This window comes from Ahaetulla prasina, chromosome 2 (assembly GCF_028640845.1).
Source record: "Ahaetulla prasina isolate Xishuangbanna chromosome 2, ASM2864084v1, whole genome shotgun sequence".
Taxonomy (NCBI): Eukaryota; Metazoa; Chordata; class Lepidosauria; order Squamata; family Colubridae; genus Ahaetulla; species Ahaetulla prasina.
In genome coordinates this window covers 74,656,536-74,675,943 of record NC_080540.1, presented here as the reverse complement: position 1 = coordinate 74,675,943, position 19,408 = coordinate 74,656,536, and the positions used below count along the sequence as shown (strand labels likewise).

Sequence of the window (19,408 nt, the reverse complement as noted above, 5' to 3'; positions counted from 1 at the left end):
AGATGGGGACTGCAGCCAAGAAATTAAGACGCTTGCTCCTGGGGAGGAAAGCTATGGCAAATCTAGACAGTGTACTAAAAAGCAGAGACATCACCCTGTCAACAAAAGTGCGTATAGTCAAGGCTATGGTTTTCCCAGTTGCAATGTATGGCTGTGAAAGTTGGACCATAAGAAAGACTGAACGCCAAAGAATTGAGGCCTTTGAATTATAATGCTGGAGAAGATCAAACCAGTCAGTCTTAGAGGAGATCAACCCTGACTGCTCTTTAGAAGGCCAAATCCTGAAGATAAACTCAAATACTTTGGCCACCTAATGAGAAGAAGGACTCACTGGAGAAGAGCCTAGTTCTGAGAAAGATTGAAGGAAAAACAAGAAGGGGACGACAGAGAACAAGGTGGTTGGATGGAGTCACTGAAGCAATAGGCGTGAGCTTGAATGGACTCCGGGGGATGGTAGAGGACAAGAAGGCCTGGAGGAAAGTTGTCCATGGGATTGCAATGAGTTGAACACGATTTTGCAACTAAGAACAACAAAAATAGAGGTAAAACCTGTGTTTTGTCTTCAGAAAAACAGATCTTAATAAATCTAGATCAATAACTGATAAATAGAATTCCATGGGAAGAGAAGCTCTAAGAAAAGTAGCTTAAGATGGATGGGAAGGAATTCTTTTGGTATTTCCAGATAATACAAAATTGGATTAGATAGCTTATACCCAAGAAATGAACATTTTGGTAAGTAGAGGAAAATTAAGGACCAATACTGTAACTGAACAGGTTTAGTGAAGATCTCAAAACAAAACAAAAATATCCAGGGTCTTCTATTCTTCACTATTTTCATTAAAGATTTGAATGATGAACTGAAGGGAATGATTATGAAGTTTGCAAATTATAAAAATGGGGTTGGATATATTGTATGCTTTAGAAGTAAAAACGACTCTAAGTGATCACAATGTACTGGAGGAATGGATTGAAAAGAAAATAATGAAGTTTAACAAAGACAAGTGCAAAATTCTTTACCTAGGGGACAAAAATAAGATGTACAAAGAATAGGATCAGGGATCACCTGGCTCAGTAATAACACTTGCAGAAAATGAAAGTCTTTGGCTTAATCCTTGATTAGAAATTGTAAATGAGCCAGTAATATGATGTGGCTGTTTAAAGAAAGCAAATGAAACGGGCATCCAATCACAGGAAGTAACAATTTCATTATTTTTTGCTTGGGTCAGGACCCCCACAATTTAAGTCCACACTTAAAACGGAAATCACACTTTAAAAGGAGTCTGAGAAATTGGACCCAGTTCAGAAAATGACAATGAGGACACTTAGAAGACTACATACTAAAACCTGCAGAACGAAATTGGATGAACATGATATGTTAGCCTTGAGAAAAAATTGCTGAGAGGGAATAGAATAGCACCCTTGAAATATCTGAAAAGATGCCCCATAGGAGAAGGTCAGGACCCCTTCTGTCTTGTGCCAGAGAGCAGAACAGGAAATAACAGATTTTAATTATAGGACTGTAGATTCTTTTTCAACACTAGACAAAAACTTCCTAATGATAAGGGCAGTTTGACAGGGGAACCAGTCACTCAGACAAGTGGTGGGACTTTCTTTGGATGTGTTCAAGAGGAAGTTAGAGAACCTGGGATGCTTTGATTTGGATTCTTGTATTTTTTTGCTGTTTTGTTTTTATATAGTTTTATTAATTTATAACATGACATACAAAAAGAATACAAAAGCAAATATTAGGGAAATTAGGAAAGGAAAAAGAGAAGGGGATAGTCGGGGAAGATATTGACTTCCGACTCCTTTGGTGCAGTAAAATAAGGCATTAATATCTACCCTCAACTTTTTACTTTTTCATAATAATAGAGACTAGCCATTTCTATAATAACAAATCTATCTACCGTATATACTCGAATATAAGCCGATCCGAGTATAAGCCGAGGTCCCCAATTTTACCCCAAAAACTGGGGTAAACTGGGGACTCGAGTATAAGCCGAGGGTGGGAAATGAGGCACCTACCGGTTGGGGAAAGCCTCCCTCCCTCAGCTGAGAAGGCTGGCGGCTCCCCCGCCCCGCCCTCTCACTGCACCGGCAGGGCTTCCGTCCGGTAAAATGTGAAAAAAAAAAAAAAAAAACTCGAGTATAAGCCGTATATACTCGAGTATAAGCGAGGCTTAAAAAAACTCGAGTATAAGCCGTATAGACCCGAGTATAAGCCGAGGGGACGTTTTTCAGCACAAAAAACGTGCTGAAAAACTCGGCTTATACTCGAGTATATACGGTAATTGGTAAAACCCAAAATAAAAGTTTCATTTTTTTCCACCTCAAGCACAAAGCCCAGAAGTGGTTTCCAAGGAGAAATAAAAGTATTTGTATTTTTTTCTTTGATCAAAGCAGTCAATTTAGCCGTCTCTGCTAACTCTATCAGTTTTAGGAGCCATTCATCCATTGTGGGAACTGAGGTGACCTTCCATTTGTGTGTGTAGGGTAGTCTCGCTGCCATCAACATATATAACATCAGAGTTTTTATTATTTCCCCCCAAGTCTTCCATTAAACCCCAAAGAAAAGTCTCTGGTTTTCTTTCTATATTCACTTTTAAGAATTTTCTGTATTAAGATATGAATCCTACTCCAATATTTTTTTGCTTTATCACATGTCCACTGTAGATGATAAAAAGTCCCTTCTTTATATTTACATTTCCAACATTTATGTGACGTACTTTTATACATTCTTGACAATTTATTGGATTTGGGTTCTTGTACTAAGTAGAATGTTGGGCTCAGAAATCTCTGTGACCCTCCCCAACTCTATGATTCTATCATATATTGTAGTTTACAAAACAAGTATACATACAATGTTGGCCTTTGCTTACTTGGAAATAAGGAACCTGCCTGGATTAATCCATTGACCTAAAACCTGATTTGCTTAATTGTTGCTTACTGGAAATCCCCCAACTTCCCCAAGCTGTCAAGCAGGAATAATACATGTAGTTTAGCACTAAATATGAAACTTGCAACACTGTACAAAGCTATAGGACTATAGCTGTTGTTTGGCTCTGTTCTTTGGCTGGCATAATGAGGTCATCCCTATGACTACCTTGATTGATATTAGGAATGCTTGTCAGCACATTTCTTTACACCCTCTCCTTTTAATAATAATAATAATTGTGCAGCCCTTGGTACTCATACAAAGGAACCCAAAGGGGCAATCCAAAAAGTCTTTTAGCAGCCAGAAGACTTGGACCTCCCTGGAATCTTCTCTTTTGGCTGGACACAATAGTCTTCGAAGGGCAACAAAGGGCATTCTTTAGGACAGAAAAACTATCACAGACATGTATTAATTGATTATACACCACTCTAAGGGACCACACAGATAGATTTTGTCCATGATGATCCATCCTGAACCTGGTCCTTCACATCTTTCAGGAGTGCCCCTATGCCACTGCAGCTGGGTCCATTCACCTGGCTACTGGTGACCTCACCTCTTTTTCCTTCCAGCTGAAGATAAAACCAGCAGGAAACAATTCCTGTCAAATTCAATTCAAATTCAGTCAAATTCGACTGTCTCCCTTTTTCAGGGGTGAAATCCAGCAGGTTCTGACAGATTCTGGAGAAACCGGTAGCGGAAATTTTGAGTAGTTCTGAGAACTAGCAAATACCACTTCTGGCTGGCCCCAGAGTGGAGTGGAAGTGGACATCTTGCAATATACTTCCACCAGGAATGGGGAGGGAATGGGGATTTTGCAGTATCCTTCCCCTGGAGTGAGATGGGAATGGAGATTTTGCTGTATCGTTGTCCTGCCACACCCACCAAGCCACACCAAGCCCACCAAGCCATGCCCACAGAACTGGTAGTAAAAAAAATTGGATTTCACCACTGCCTTTTTTCCTTTTTATTCCATGTACCCCCCACCCCACCCCAAACCAACAAATACAAAGTACACCCCACCTAACCCCAAACCAACAAATGCTCAGTCTTACATATTGGAAAAAAGAACCCAAACACTAAGTACATACTCGATGGACATTACCTTACAGATAACTCCCATCTCGTTAAAGACCTTGGAGTTTTCATGTCAAATGATCTAAGTGCCAAAGCCCACTGCAACTACATAGCAAAAAAAGCTCTAAGAGTTGTAAACCTAATCTTACGTAGCTTCTTTTCCAAAAACACTACACTACTAACAAGAGCATATAAAACATTTGCTAGAACAATTCTAGAATACAGCTTGCCTGTTTGGAACCCTCACCACATCTCTGACATCAATACAATTGGACGTGTCCAGAAATATTTTACAAGAAGAGTTCTCCATTCCTCTGAAAACAACAAAATACCTTATCCCACCAGACTTGAAATCCTAGACTTAGAAAACTAGGAACTCAAATTTAACTCATAGAATCATCTATTGTAATGTCCTTCCTGTTAAAGACTACTTCAGCTTTAATTGCAATAATACAAGAGCAACCAATAGATTTAAACTTAATGTCAACCGCTTTAATCTAGATTGCAAAAAATATGACTTCTGTAACAGAATCATCAGTGCTTGGAATACTTTACCTGACTCTTCCTATAATCCTAAAAGCTTTAACCAAAAACTTTCTACTATTGACCTCACCCCATTCCTAAGAGGACCATAAGGGGCGTGCATAAGCACACAAACGTGCCTAACGTTCCTGTCCTATTGTTTTTCTTTTCTTCTTCCTATATACATATATATATATGCTTATACCTCCTAATATTTACTCATATATATGTTTATATACTATATAATCTTTTTGTATGATGTTTTGACAAAATAAATAAATAAATAAATAAATAAATAAATAAATAAATAAATAAATAAATAAATAAATAAATAAATAAATAAATAGGCAAGGATCAACCCTAAACCCCCTAACTGGTAAATAGACCGGAGGCCGTAAGTGGAATTCCTCCAGCAGGGAGGACTTGAACTTTGGGGTCCAGCGGAGGAGAAAGTAGGCAGAACGTGGGCCGAATTCCAGAGGGTTGATCCAGACACGGCCGCTGGCCGGCGGGTGGGTCTTGAGCTCCGAGCTAGCCTGCCCGCTTCCCCTTGCCCATCCGCCGCGGACAACTCAGAGGCGGGCAGCTGCCGGGAAGTCTTGAGTTTGGAGACAAGATCGCGCTTCCCTCCGGCCTTTTCCTTCTCGGCTCTCGGGCTCCGGCAGTCTCCGGCGCTAGAAGCTGGGTGGAGCCCTCGCGTGCAGAACTTCGGGGGAAATGCGCGGCGGTGGCGGCGTCCAGCTGAAGAGCAAGGCGCGCTTGAGGGCGGGCGAGCGAGCCGGCTTCTGGAGCTTCCCCTAGGCAGCTGGACGCGCGGCCTCAGAAAGGCTGCGGGACTCGGGACAAAAGCCCCACGGAGTTTGAAAGAACTTTTGGCGGGGCAGCGAGGGCTGCCCAGCCCGGCAAGTGAGGGGCTATGCAGCTCGTGGGAGCCCTTTTCGCCGGCCTGGGAATGTGGTGGTGGCTCAGCTGGGACCTCGTCGCCGTCTGCAAGGCTGCCAAGGGCCGCGTGCCTCGCCTCCGCCTCTCCTATAAAGGTAAAGGGAGACGCCTTTGCAGTTCTTTCTAAATTCCTTCTAAACCCTTTTCTGATTTTTTATTTTTTTGCCTTCGGTTAAGCCTCGGCGATAGGGACGCTGATGATCCCATTTCGCAGATGGGGAACTGAGGCTGAGCAAGCGAACCTGGAGGGATCCAGAGGCCGTCGACGGCCACTTGCTTCCCAATTCCACGATTGCCTTCGCCTCTCTTTAATCTGCGTTTCTGCACGTGTTGTTTGGGTGAATCCCTTTATAGTTTTAGCTCTACAATCTTTTGGGATCTTTTTTTGATCTAATCTTTGGTCTTTCACTTTTTGCGGTGCGTTGATTAAATCTGGAGGACAGCGAGTGTGTGCACGAACGAGATAGTTGTAGAGACTAGCAGCATTAGAGCAGCCAGGCTACCTCATTCTGCACTTGCTAGATTCATTACAGGTCCCTAAATCTCAAAGGGGATCTTTGGACTGAGATCCGCATTCTTTAAAGAGGTAGGGATTATTAAAATCCTTTGAACTGATTTAAATGGTGACTCATTTTCTCCTGGGCAGGTCTATATCGCGGTTAGGGGTAAGTGAAGAACAGCGAGATAGATAAGAAAAAAAAAAAGTCGAAGAATGGCAGGCAGGAGATTTTGGCTTCAGCACTGTGCACGTGTGTGGAGTATGTTCCAAATCAAGAATGCAAAAGTTATGAGTTTATATAATGTGTATGGGATGGTTTTTGCATGTGGGGGGAGTGTTGAATTGCATGCAATTGAGAGATACCAGAATTTGCACTGTAGATTTCTGCAAGGATGTTTTCTAGTAATATACATACAATATAATCAACCCAAAAAAAAGCATGTCAAACAAGCATACAAATCAGTTAACATTACCAACTGATCCAAAAGCAAAATCATCTGCCGGTGCCATGCCTTGATTCCCTTGACAGCAACTTGATGCATCAAAATCAACAAATGTGCTTTATTTTATCAGCATGCAGGCAAGAAAACTAAGCACTTTACATGTTAGATTTTTGTAAAAGTTGTCAGCCCTGTGTGTAAATACTGATAGATTTCATTTGTCTTTCCTGAAATTTTACCACTAGAGGGTGAAGGGGAAAAAACCAACCCTCTCTGGGAGTTTTGCTAATTTTCTTTCTGATTGGGCGATATAACAAGCACTCATAAAGTTTTCTTTCACATGGTTCTATGTACAATGCCTGTATTTATGAAGCCCCACCTAAGGACAGTTCATATTTAATAGGGTCTCTATGCACCATCTCAAGAACATACTAGCTATTGTAGCTATGTGGCTGAGTGGCATTTGCCTGGAAAAAGCAGGTTTACAGGAATCACCAACCCAGCAAAGTCTTTAGCCCCAGGATGTGCTTTTTGTCATAAATTGCTGAACAGGGCCTCTGGTGGCTCAACAGACTAATGCAGTCTGTTATTAACAGCAGCTGCTTGCAATTACTGCAAGTTCAAGTCCCACCAGGCCCAAGGTTGACTCAGCCTTCCATCCTTTATAAGGTAGGTAAAATGAGGACCCAGATTGTTGGGGGCAATAAGTTGACTTTGTATATAATATACAAATGGATGAAGACTATTGTCTGACATAGTGTAAGCCGCCCTGAGTCTTCGGAGAAGGGCGGGATATAAATGCAAATAAAAAAACAACAACAACTTTCACTGAAGTTACCTACAGTTTCCGGTTTTATTTTCCTACTTGCTTCACACGTTATATTCTTCACACGTTATACACACGTTATATATATATACTTCACACGTTATATTCTGCAATGTGTTGTGCTGTGATTTTATTGTTTTTTCTGATTTGCAGAGGAATTTTTATTGCTTTTCAATTGTCTAAAACAGTGGGTTTCAATCTTTCCTTCACCACGAAACCTTTTAAGTACCTTTTGTGGTCATGGACTATGGCCACGGACCTCCAAGACTTAACTCAAGTTTCAGATCATAACATTTCTTCAAGCTTTCATGGACCCCCTTTGATGACATGGACCCCTCCACCCCCGGGTCCGTAGACCACAGGTTGAGAACCACGGGTTGAATACATTCTCCCTTTATTATTTAAGTTATAATTTAAAAAATAATTATTACTTGTACCACCACCAAATTATATGATGCTTCTTCATGGAAGTTATTGTCTTGTTAGCAGACTGATGAGTCTGTGCTGATGAGAGAATACTGAAGACAACTTGTGAGAGGTTAAACCGGTGGCTCTGCTTTTACCGCTAAGTGATATTGTATGTGAGGGGGGTCCTTGGTGCTCTCTGAGCTTGGACATTGTTTTGCAGATGTTCGTTAGCACTGTTAGTTTGGGTAATGAAATGTCTGCAAGAGAACAATTAAGCTCAGAGAGCGCCCTTATTTCAACCCTGAACTACAAATATTCTCCTTTATTGGTATCATTTATAATAACAATGATGACTAACTTTTTTAACATTGCGTGCCAGGAGTGGGGTGGGGTGGGTGGGTGTCACGCGTGTGCATGCCCACACCCATAATTCTATGCACCCTGCCCCCATGCATGCATGCGCAACCCCCCCTTCCCCCCTCCTGGCAAGCGATGGCCCATTTTTCTTTCTCACCTGGCTCCAGGGCCTCTCTAGGAGTCTGGAGAGGGCGAAAATGGCCTTTCCCACTCCCCCCCCGGAGGTCCTTCTGGTCCCACCGGAAATTGTCAGATGGGCTGTTTTCGGTCTCTGGAGGATCTCCGGGGTGGTGGGGAAGGCCCTCCCCAGACTCCTAGAGAGGCCCTGGAGCCAGGTGAGAGAGAAAAACAGGTCTTCTCCACTCAGGCCCTCTGGAGGCAGGAAACAGCCTGTTTTCCTACTTCTGGTGGGCCCAGAAGACCCGAAAATCAGCTGGTGCGCCGGAGTTGAGCTTGCGTGCCCACTGATATGGCTGTGTGTGCCACCTGTGGCACGCATGCCATAGGTTCGCCATCACGAATCTATAACAAACCTACTGACTTTCTCAGAGATCAGGCAGTCTTGCATGATCTGAACAACTCCAGGATTGAACTTGGGACCTTCTATATATGACGTTGCTGGGCTATCTTCCTCCCAGCCTTCTGTCTTGACCTGGATTCCCTGGAGAGTAACAAGGATCATAGGGGTCCTTGAGTGGCTCAGGCTGTAAGATAGCCTGTTATTAAAACACAGCTGCCTGCAATTACTGCAGGTTCTAGTCCCACCAGGCCCAAGGTTGACTCAGCCTTCCATCCTTTATAAGGTAGGTAAAATGAGGACCCAGATTGTTGGGGGGGCAATAAGTTGACTTTGTAAATATACAAATAGAATGAGACTATTGCCTTACACACTGTAAGCCGCCCTGAGTCTTCGGAGAAGGGCGGGATATAAATGTAAATAAAAATAAATAAAAATAAATAAAACAAGGATCATAAAACAAGGATCATAAAACAGGTGGCCTTTTTCCAAGGCTGCATTTCTTTGGGCCAGAATGGAAGCAGAACGATGGTATCTGGAGAGGTAATATGAGTGAGAACAAGGGGAAGAATGCTTCAGGTGTCTTCGATGCTTGTAAAGTTACCTGAACTCTCAGTGATGGATCAGATGGACTGGATTACTTGCAGTTATCATTATAAATGATGAGTCTGGGCCTAAGTGTCAGAACAATTGAGAGACAATCTGAGAGGTTAGGTGGAATTTGCATACTTTGAATGTCTACTGTGAAAATTTGTATATTGCTTGTCTGCAGGATAAGGAAACACTATTGGAATGTTGTATATTTAATCATTCACTTGCCAGGTCCTGAAATATTGTTTCTTGCCAAATGCCTAGGGCAGCCCTACAATCAGTAGGACAGTGATCAGTTGGTAGAACTTGCTGTCTTTATTGTCATGGACATTTTTTTGCTCCCTACCATTGGGGATGCTTTTTGATTTCCTAAATTTATTATTCGAGATGCCATCTACTTCTTAAGCTAGCTCTGAACCCCATAATTCTTGATCTAAGGTTGGGCTTAGTCAAGAGGCTAATCAGTGAATTGTTGCAGTTCTCAATGGCTCACTGGCTCTTCTAGAATAGCAAAATACCCTTCTTTTGTGAAGATATCCTTCAGAGTCAATGTTTTGTTCAAATATGAGCACTAGAGAAAGCTGTCAGTGACCAGTAAAGCCTCAGTTGTAATAGTTTGGTAAAATGTTGTTCAAAGCATTGGAGGTGAAGGCATAATTATTATGTTAGTCCTTTTGTCAGTATTGGACTTAAAGGCTGAATAGGGCGCTCTGGTGCTCTGTGATATTACAGAAGATTCCAACGATAAAGAGAAAAACAGGAATTTCAATTAACTGGAACACATGTCACTCGATGTAAGTATTATGTCTAATAAATTTGAACATTCCTTGAGACATCCTGGTTTGATGCAATTTAGGGATGGGGTGGGATGTTCTGAAGGCTCCACAGACCATTTTGAAGATCTGAGGGTTACAAAGGGAATGGAGCCACAACTTACATAAGCGTAGTTGTTTAAGCAGAATTGTTTGGATTGTTCCTTCTTTGTGGTATGTTTAGGATTTACAGTTTGTTAGTTTTCTTCTGTTTTGCATCACAAAATGGAAATAAACTCTGCATTCCATTTTGAACAGTGATGATCAGATTGCCACAAAAAGGGCACTTGAGGGCCGCATGAAGGAGATGTGGGGATTTTATAATCTTTGAAACTTATCCTTGTTGTGGAATATGAAGGTTGGTGGCAGTAAGAAATCCAAGAAGCCACCCACTAGTGACCACAACCTTGCATTATAGTGAAAAGCAGAGGTTGCTCTTTTGATGGTTTGTTCCCACAAAAGCCAGTAGTAAAATTCACATGTGCTTCTCAGAGGAATAGTTATTGGCACTTCTACCCTTATGAGTCATTTTAAGGTTGACACACACATTGTACTGAGGTATTGTTGAAGTAGCTGTGTCTGCATCTATTTAGTTCACTTTCCAAACAAATGTTCTCGTCTTTCCTCTAAGATGCTGCTCCATGCAAAAAGAAACATCGTGGCCAGCAAACAAAGATAGTCTAACGTCAAATAGGCTAAAGGAAATAAGGAAAATCTGCTTTTAGGAGCAACTGTGGGAGGGCAGGAAATGTAAAACAGAAGAGTTGGGTGGCTTAGACCAGGGGTGTCCAAACTTGGTCCCTTTAAGACTTGTGGACTTCAACTCCCAGAGTTCCTCAGCCAGCTTTGCTGGCTGAGGGACTCTGGGAGTTGAAGTCCACAAGTCTTAAAGGGACCAAGTTTGGACACCCCTGGCTTAGACTGAATAGCTATGGAGATCTTTTTCCCAAAGGCAGACCTGGTCCTTCTGGCTAAGATCCATGCTGATGAGATGTTGTAGGCTATGATCTGGGAATCTTGAATCTGAGAAGGGGTATATTTATATGAGGGTCTAAGTGAAATTATTCTAGGAGGAACGCCGTAGGCTATCCATGTGCCTCATCTGAGAAGGGAGGAAAATGTTAGAACTGCCTTAAAATAATAATGCAACCAGCCACTTGTCACTGTCAATATGTAGTATTTTAGTTTTTTGGGAATCTTATACTGGGTAGCATAGTAAAAAGTTCTGCAATCAGAGAACTATATAAATCCAAACATATGGATATAGCTAGGAAATGTGTTTGAGAAAGGCTCTTTGTTCTGCACTTTTGAAAAAAAAACTTATAAAGAACTTTTCTCCCAGTTATTTATAGATTGCATTCGCAAGACATGGTAAACTAGGACAGTGTTTTATTGGAACTAGTTACTTTACTCAGGAGGAAAGCTATTTACCCTCTTCCTACTTATAGTGCCTATGGCCACTGCAAAGGGTTCATAGGTTCTGCAAGAGAGAGAATTAATTTTGAGAATCAGAGTAAAATAGGGACAGAAGGTTTTATTTCATCGCACCTTACCCAGGGTGATCTCAACCACAGTCAATTCTCTTATTTTATCGTATCAGGAGAAAAAACCTACATGGTTCCTATCTCAAAAAGATATCTAGTATGCTATCTAGTATGCTATCTATAAGGGGCGTGCATAAGCGCACAAACGTGCCTACCGTTCCTGTCCTATTGTTTTTCTTTTCTTCTTCCTATATATATATTGATGCTTATACCTCCTAATATTTACTCATATATATGTTTATATACTATATAATCCTTTTTATATGATGTTGTGACAAAATAAATAGATAAAAATAAAATAAATATTTAGGTTAGTTAATGGGTCCTTTACTTCTCTGGTACCAAATCACTTAGGTATATGTCCAGATTTGTGCTAAACTTGATGAGGCCTTAAGTACCCATATGAATAGTGACAGAAACAATAACCAGAGCTATTACTGAAAGCAAAACTGGAAATTATTCCAGTGATAATCAAGGCCCTTGGAACAGACTCTAAAAATGTGAATGAGTAGCTCAATTTAACAATGGGTATGGAATTCTAGGGAGAGGCTTCCTGATCTATTATAGCAAATACTCAACAATTGTCTCATGTTTAAGGTGCCATGAACTGCCTGATGGGACCTTAAACAAAAAAAAAATAATGGATCAGTAGGAATTCCAATGAAAGAACTTTCTACAGCAAATCACAGAGCTCACAAGTATCCAATATTGACTTGTAGTCTGCATTAGGTGATTTTTTTTAAAAAAAACACACCCTTATTTTCCTTTTTTCCTTTTATTAAGATTAGGATTAGATAATGTCTGTGCCTCCTAATTGATCTTGAAATGGGAAGCAGAGAAGAGGCAGTTGTAGGACACTCATCTTCCCATTGCCACTCTTCTGCTTTATGGCCACAGCTTAGTGCACCTTTCAGGAAAAAAAAAAGGTAGCACATATATAGTTTCAATTACCATAAGCAAGCACAGCACACATGTGCATGCATGTAAACAGATGCATGCACACATACATATGTATATAAGCCACTTCATTGTAAAGGGATGTCTTTGGCAAACTGTTTTTGGACTGTTAATAGTATAGTATGTCTGTGTTTTTTTAAAAAAATCCCTGTGTAAGCCATCTTGTATTACTTCTTGCTTTTTCACCACCTGCTAAGTGGCCCTTTAATTTTTGGAAATGCCTGTCCCAGAGCTGTACCTCTCATTCGGTGCCATAAACAGTCAGAAAATCCCAGCAATTGCCAGTCAATCAAAGCTCTGCTTTCAGGAGTGAGGAGGGGGGGGGCGAGGGAGGGAAGGAGATCCCTGAGCCTTGAGTGCAATTTGAGCTAAATTCTGAATCTCTCCAGCACCATGTGATGGATTAGGTGGGCCTAGGACAACTCAACTCTGAAATAATTATTGGAGAGAACAGGGGTTTGGAGATAGAACTATGTTGGCTGCTGTTGATCATGCCTAATGCCCAGAAGGCGTCCTTCCCTCTTTTACTTTTCAAAGAAACAGGGCCAAACATCCTTTTTCTCCATTCATATGTTGAAATGTCTTGCTTACTTCTCATCCACACTATTTCCTTTCTTAGGTTGTTTATTTTAAAACAGCTCCTGCTTCACTGACCCAATCACACACAATAGACCAGACAGGGAAGGCTTGGGTCTGGGAAAAAATATAACAAATGCTGAATTTGCATGTGTATGCCTTTCTTACAATTAGGCCCCCTAATAAAGGAGAATATTTGTAGCTCAGGGTTGAAATGAGGGGTCCTTGCTGCTCTCTGAACTTGTTTTCTTGTAGATGTTTCATTACCAAAACTAGGAAACATCAGCAGTGCTAGTAAGGAGTGCCGTTTGTTCTCAGTTTATATTCTCATGGCTTGCCCTGTCAGTGTTGGTGAGAGTGGTCTTAAGAGTTTTTTTGGTTGAGTTGTTTACTGTTGGCTTCTTTGACAGTTTCTTGATTGGGGTATTGCTTACTTGATTGTTGGTCTGAAGTTAATCTTGAAGTTAATCTAACTCCAAGACCAAGTCCGAAGATGCCAGAGAATTTCTAGGAACCTGGCAGTCTGACAAATTAGCCATCAATAGACACATTGACATTAACAACATCTATAGACTATGCAAAAGAGACAATCAACCAGCCAAAAAGAGAACAAAAATACACAAGCACTTCTCCATTAGCAATCAGCAGATCAGCATAGATTAATTCCAAGATTATCAGACCAACAATCAAGTAAACAATACCCCAATCAAGTAAATTGCCAAAGAAGCCAACAGTAAACAGCCCAACCAAATAATTTCTAAGAGCACCCCTACTGACAGGGCAAGCCATTAGAATATAAACTGAGAGCAAACAGCACTCCTTTCTAACACAGATGATGTTACCTAGTTAGGGTAACGTCTGCAAGAAAGCAAGCAAGCTCAGAGAGCACTAAGCCTCCTAATCTAAGTATACAGCTCTGCATATCTAAATGTCTTCTTTTTCAATTCTGTGGCTTAAAAACTTTTTTTAAAAAAAGCTACCATTTGAGCTTATTCTGGTGTAGAACAAGTGGATTAGAGGTGGGTTTTTATTTATTTATTTATTTATTTGTCACAACAATATACATAAGCATCACACAAAATGGTTATATAGTATATAAACATATATATGAGGAAATATGAGGAAGTATAAGCATATATGTATAAGAATGAAAAACAATAGGACAGGATTGGTAGGTAGGCACGTTTGTGCTCTTATGCACGCCCCTTATAGTCCTCTTAGGAATGGGGTGAGGTCGATAGTAGAAAGTTTTTGGTTAAAGCTTTTGGGGTTATGAGAAGAGACCACAGAGTCAGGTAATGCATTCCAAGCACAGATAATTCTGTTACAGAAGTCATATTTTCTGCAATCTAGATTGAAGCGGTTAACATTAAGTTTAAATCTATTGGTTGCTCTTGTATTATTGCAATTAAAGCTGAAGTAGTCTTTAACAGGAAGGACATTACAATAGATGATTCTATGAGTTAAACTTAGGTCTTGACAAAGGCGACGGAGTTCTAAGTTTTCTAAACCAGTAAAAATTCTGACTGGCCCCGTCCCCATCTATTCTCTGCCTCCCAAGTCCCAGCTGATTGGGAGGAAATGGGGATTTTGCAATAACCTTCCCCTGGAATGGGGAGGGAATGGAGATTTTACAGTATCCTTTTCTTGCCACGCCCACCAAGCCACACCCACAGAACTGGTAGTAAAAAATTTTTGAAATCCACCCTGAAATGGATGAATCTGTTGGACACCTATAGATTAAAAAATAAATATAGAAATGTACAGGTGTCATTTGAGGAAGTGACTCTTTTCCAATATGGGATTCTCTATCCTTATCTAAAATATATATATAACTGTAGAACAACATTGTGGGAGGAGAACCAGGTACCAAAACTCAGGAACATGAGAATCACACTGTCAAGATAACCTGGGCGACGGCAACGGGGCTGCAAGTTTCTGGATGATGCCTACATGGCAGCAGAAATAAAGAAATGCTGTTTGCTATGCATCTTTTGCAACACAAATCTGGTAAGCCAGTTGTGAAACCGTGGCTCTTCCCTTGGGCGCTGAGACTGAATGTTGAGGGGTTGATGGAATGGATGCGGTTTATATCCTTAGCATAAAATTGAGACCAGAAGTTTTTCTTTTAGGATTACTGGATAAGGAGTTGGGGGAAAAAAAGACTTGGAGCTTTATTACTATATATGTTAACTGCACCAAGAATTGAATATGCACGGAAATGGAGAGAGACATCAATCCCCACAACTGAGCACTGGATGGAAAAAGTGTCAGAACTAACAGAGATGGCAAAATTGATGTTTCAATCAGAGGAAAAAATATATCCAGTTTTATTTCTACCTGGAAATCATTTCTGGATTTTGCGCTTGAGACAGAATTTTTTTTTGGAAATTTTGACTTTGGGGTTTTCCTGATTAATCTAGTTTCTTATGAAAGTGGCTAGTATTTGTTAGACTGATGCAATAAAAAGTTGAGGGTATAATTCTAGTTTGCATTTACATTTGCATTTTACTGCACTGAAAAAAAATTGGAAGTCAGTGCCTTTTTTTCTTGTCCTATTTTATTCCTCATTTTTTTCTTTCTCTTTTTCTTCCTTTCCCACTTTCCTATTACTTTTATTTTCATTTGTATTTTACATTCTTAATAATAAAAAGGGAATGGATGTGGTTTGTTCGGTGAGCTACACAGTATAATGCGATTTTTAGGAGCCTCAGTCCACTTTCTTTTTAATGGATCAATACAAGTGGTTTGTTTTTGTTTTTATTGTAGAGTCCCTTGAGTAGATAGGCAGCCATATAAAATAAATTTACTAAACAAACAAATATACAAACAACTCTAAGATCACATTCCTAACTTCATTTGAGGCCTATCTAAAAGCAACCTCAGAATAAGAGAAGTGGCAGAAAATAAGAACGTGGCTTTAGAGGTCACTGAATGGTTGATTTGGATTGGATGGGGTAGACCAAGAGGGTAACATGTTCCATGAGTGAGAAATGAAGATGTACTAAGTTAGACAAAGCAGTTGCCAGGAAAGATCAGGCTGGCACAATCCCATCCCCAGTTCTACATAATGTTTTGCTTTGTCTTTTACTCTGTTGTCATTTTCTTGACTTCCTGGTTTAAATTAGTCGAAGGCCCTAATGGGCAGAAACGTAATTTATAAATATAAATATTTTAAATGTATAAATAAAGCCTGCATGTTGTTTTCCATTGCCTAGGATCTGCTACATTTCCTTTAGTCTATGTAGTCATATGTGAGAAAGTAAGGTTATGCATGGTCTTTCTGTTACAAAGTATTTTTGTCTGCATTGTATTCCCTCTAATATTGTAAAGACAATGACATCATGGCTTGGAATGCCTGTGTGTATCCTGTGAGCACAGTTTGTCAGTGCATTGCCTGGGCCTCACAGTCGGTGAGATGCAACAATGTATTGGCCTGCAAGGTCATGTCTAGATCAGAGATTCTACTGGACTTCAGTTGTACTTGAGGTATACTAATCAAAATGTGCCAAAAATTATAAGGTAATTCCTTACGATTAGAAAGGAATTCTGCATGTGAAACTTGCTTATTAAAAAGTGTTATGGAAAACCTCAATTAATCAAAGCCACAAGAGATGGTGTTGGTCAATCTGTCAAATCACATGGGATGGTGTTGGTCAAAGTGTTAGTTGATGGCTATGGCATCCTTTATAGCAGGGTTCACCAACCTTTCGGATCTCAGGGACCACCAAATTCATAATTTTAAATCCCACGGACCACTAATATGATTTTTTTAAAAGATAAATAGTATTTAGTGCAATATAAAAAATGAAAATAATTTTTCTGCGAACTACCAAAATTTTCTTGCGGACCAGCAGTTGGTGACCACTGCTTTATAGGATCCAGCATGCTTTGGTTGACTTGTCCTGAGTCATCTTGATGAGGCTAGTAGGAGACATCACCCATTAGTTTTGTGTTGAGATACCATACTGATAATACTCTGCCTTTTTATCCTGGGCTGAGCCTGAGATGGTGTGGAAGTCTTGAATGGGTGCTTTGGAAGCTGCTCAGATTGCAAACTCTTCCATTGGAAGAAACATTTCATTTTTATCTTTATGTATTAATTTGGATTAGAATAAAAATCAAATAATTTTAAGACAGTTTAGCATTTTAACATTTTCTACTGTTAAACTGTCAGAAAGAGTATTTATATTGTTTCATTAAATAATAAATACATTGCTACATTTAATTGTTATTAAAAAAAATAAAACAAGATTTCTGTATAATAAAAATAAATAATTTTAACTGAAAAGTTTAGAACTTTTAAGAGAAGCCAAAGCCTGGATGTCTCAGCAAGTCTTCTGTCTACTTGTACTCCATAAAAGTTTCAAGTTGAAACTAACATCAGTCTTCTTTTCAGAATGCCATTATTTTGGGGATTATTGTACACTTCCACAATTTAAGTCGGCTTCTCTTTAATGAAAGAATGAGATTGATTTTCAATAAAAAGCATAAAGTATTCTGGGAACATATAAAGTGAGCTCAGTGTATTTTATAGATATATTAAGTTTAGTAATACTTAACAGAAAAATATATGGTAGAATAGGAAAGTCAGTTCCTATTTTGTTGCATGTTTGTTGCATGTTGCAGTAAATCATCTAAATAATAGTTGAATTGTTTATGGCATTACCACCAGATATGGTAGAACATCCCAGTTGTTAACAATTACACAACTTTTTAACAATTGTCACTGGGATAATTTATCAGCAGAACGTTTGTAGTTACTTTCTTATAGTGTATTATTCACAGTGAATCTGATGCTGGTCTTCCATTAATGCTGTCATTGTTGCTTGTCAATTATATAATTTAAGTATTGTCTGTCTCTTTTTGATTATGTAATCTTTAACTAGCTTGGTCTCTGAATCACATTTCAATACCAACTTACATAAAAATCCAGCAAGTGTTCTGCATTTTGTATGACAAGCATTTCAAATTCAGTCAAACATTCTGAGCATGTTCACCTTGTTTTTTCAATTCCTTCTGTACTAGACTGCTCATTTAAAATACTTGAAGCACTTTTGACCAGGAAAGAATCTCGAGCGATTTTATTTTTGCAGGCTGTCAAGATTTTTTTGACCAATGATCAAACTTTTCAGCATCGATCGCTTCATGAAAATATATATTTATTTTTTATTCTTTTAAAAAATATTTATCCTATAAAGTCTGCATTTTATTAAATAACTAAAGTCATAAATCAAAAAGAATTATTAAAAAATATATTTACCCTATGCATTTAATAAGCTGCTTTTAACAGAGTTCATACTTACGATCATCCAAAGTTATTTCTGCAAATCCTGTTCCTTTCTTAGTTTGAATCGAAGTTTAAATCTGAAGTTTAATTCTTGTTTGTTTATTTAACCAGATGAAATTACACATTTTGTCTTTACCACTCATTCAGCATCTTTTCATCAATGTTTATTAAAATCATTTGGAACAGGAAACTAACTCTTGGAAGAATGTTCGTTTCTGTTAACATTCTCCTTAGCCAAAATGTGTTCAACTTTTTTTCATCTAAGAATGTCCATTACACTCTTTCAGATTTACAAATTATACTAGAGTATATATTATTTTCTAGCTAAGTCAATTCCTAATTATTTTATTGATTTAATAGTAATATTAAACCCTGATGTTTATCTTAGGAATTGTTATTCCTCTTTGGAGAATTTCCATGCAATCAACCGTGTCTTATTGTTGTTTATCCAAGATCCTATACAGTATTATTGTATATATTCTATTATTAATTCTAAAGACTCCCTTGGATGAGTAACAATAACTACAACTTGATCAGTGTACACTTTGAACTTATATACTTATCTTGCCATTTTAACTCTAAAAAATAACTATCCTATTGAATCTTTTCTGCTAATGGTTCAATAAAATTAAAGAGGGAGAATTGGGCAACCTTGTCTTGTCCTTTATATCAGTGGTCTCCAACCTTGGCAACTGTAAGACTTGTGGACTTCAACTCCCAGAATTCCTCAGCCAGCAAAGCCACAAGTCTTAAAGTTGCTAAGGTTGGAGACCTCTGCTTTTTATGATGTAGCATGGTTTAGATATTCTTCGCTGTTTCATGATAAGACTGAATTCCTGGTAGAAAATCTGAGCAAGAATTCATCTTCTTCACAACTGGAAGCATAAAAGACCATTCTAAACTATCAAAACTTCTCATCCTGAACTCACAGCTTTTGCCTGAGAAGTAGGTGAAGACTACAGTCAGGTGAGCCATCATCCATCTGTGTCTCTGCAGCTGTGACATCCGTACCTGGAAGAGAGAGTTGTTGTCCCAGTAACTTACGGTGGTGTTCTGTCATCACCCCCTATTTGGATTCTGCAGTGTGCTTTGCATGCAGCTGCCTTTGAAAACGGTTC

The 19,408-nt window shown here is 39.3% G+C and overlaps 1 protein-coding gene across 1 annotated transcript in view; it reads left to right on the top strand.

Annotated features, from left to right (window-relative positions):
* The first annotated feature begins 4,912 nt into the window (after positions 1 to 4,912).
* Positions 4,913 to 19,408, top strand: part of SEMA3G (semaphorin 3G) — a 114,267-nt gene continuing 99,771 nt past the window's right edge. Inside the window, exon 1 of the mRNA XM_058168255.1 lies at positions 4,913 to 5,568. Coding sequence (XP_058024238.1) covers positions 5,448 to 5,568 — 121 coding nt within the window. The 5' untranslated portion in view covers positions 4,913 to 5,447. The remainder of the gene's footprint in view (positions 5,569 to 19,408) is intronic.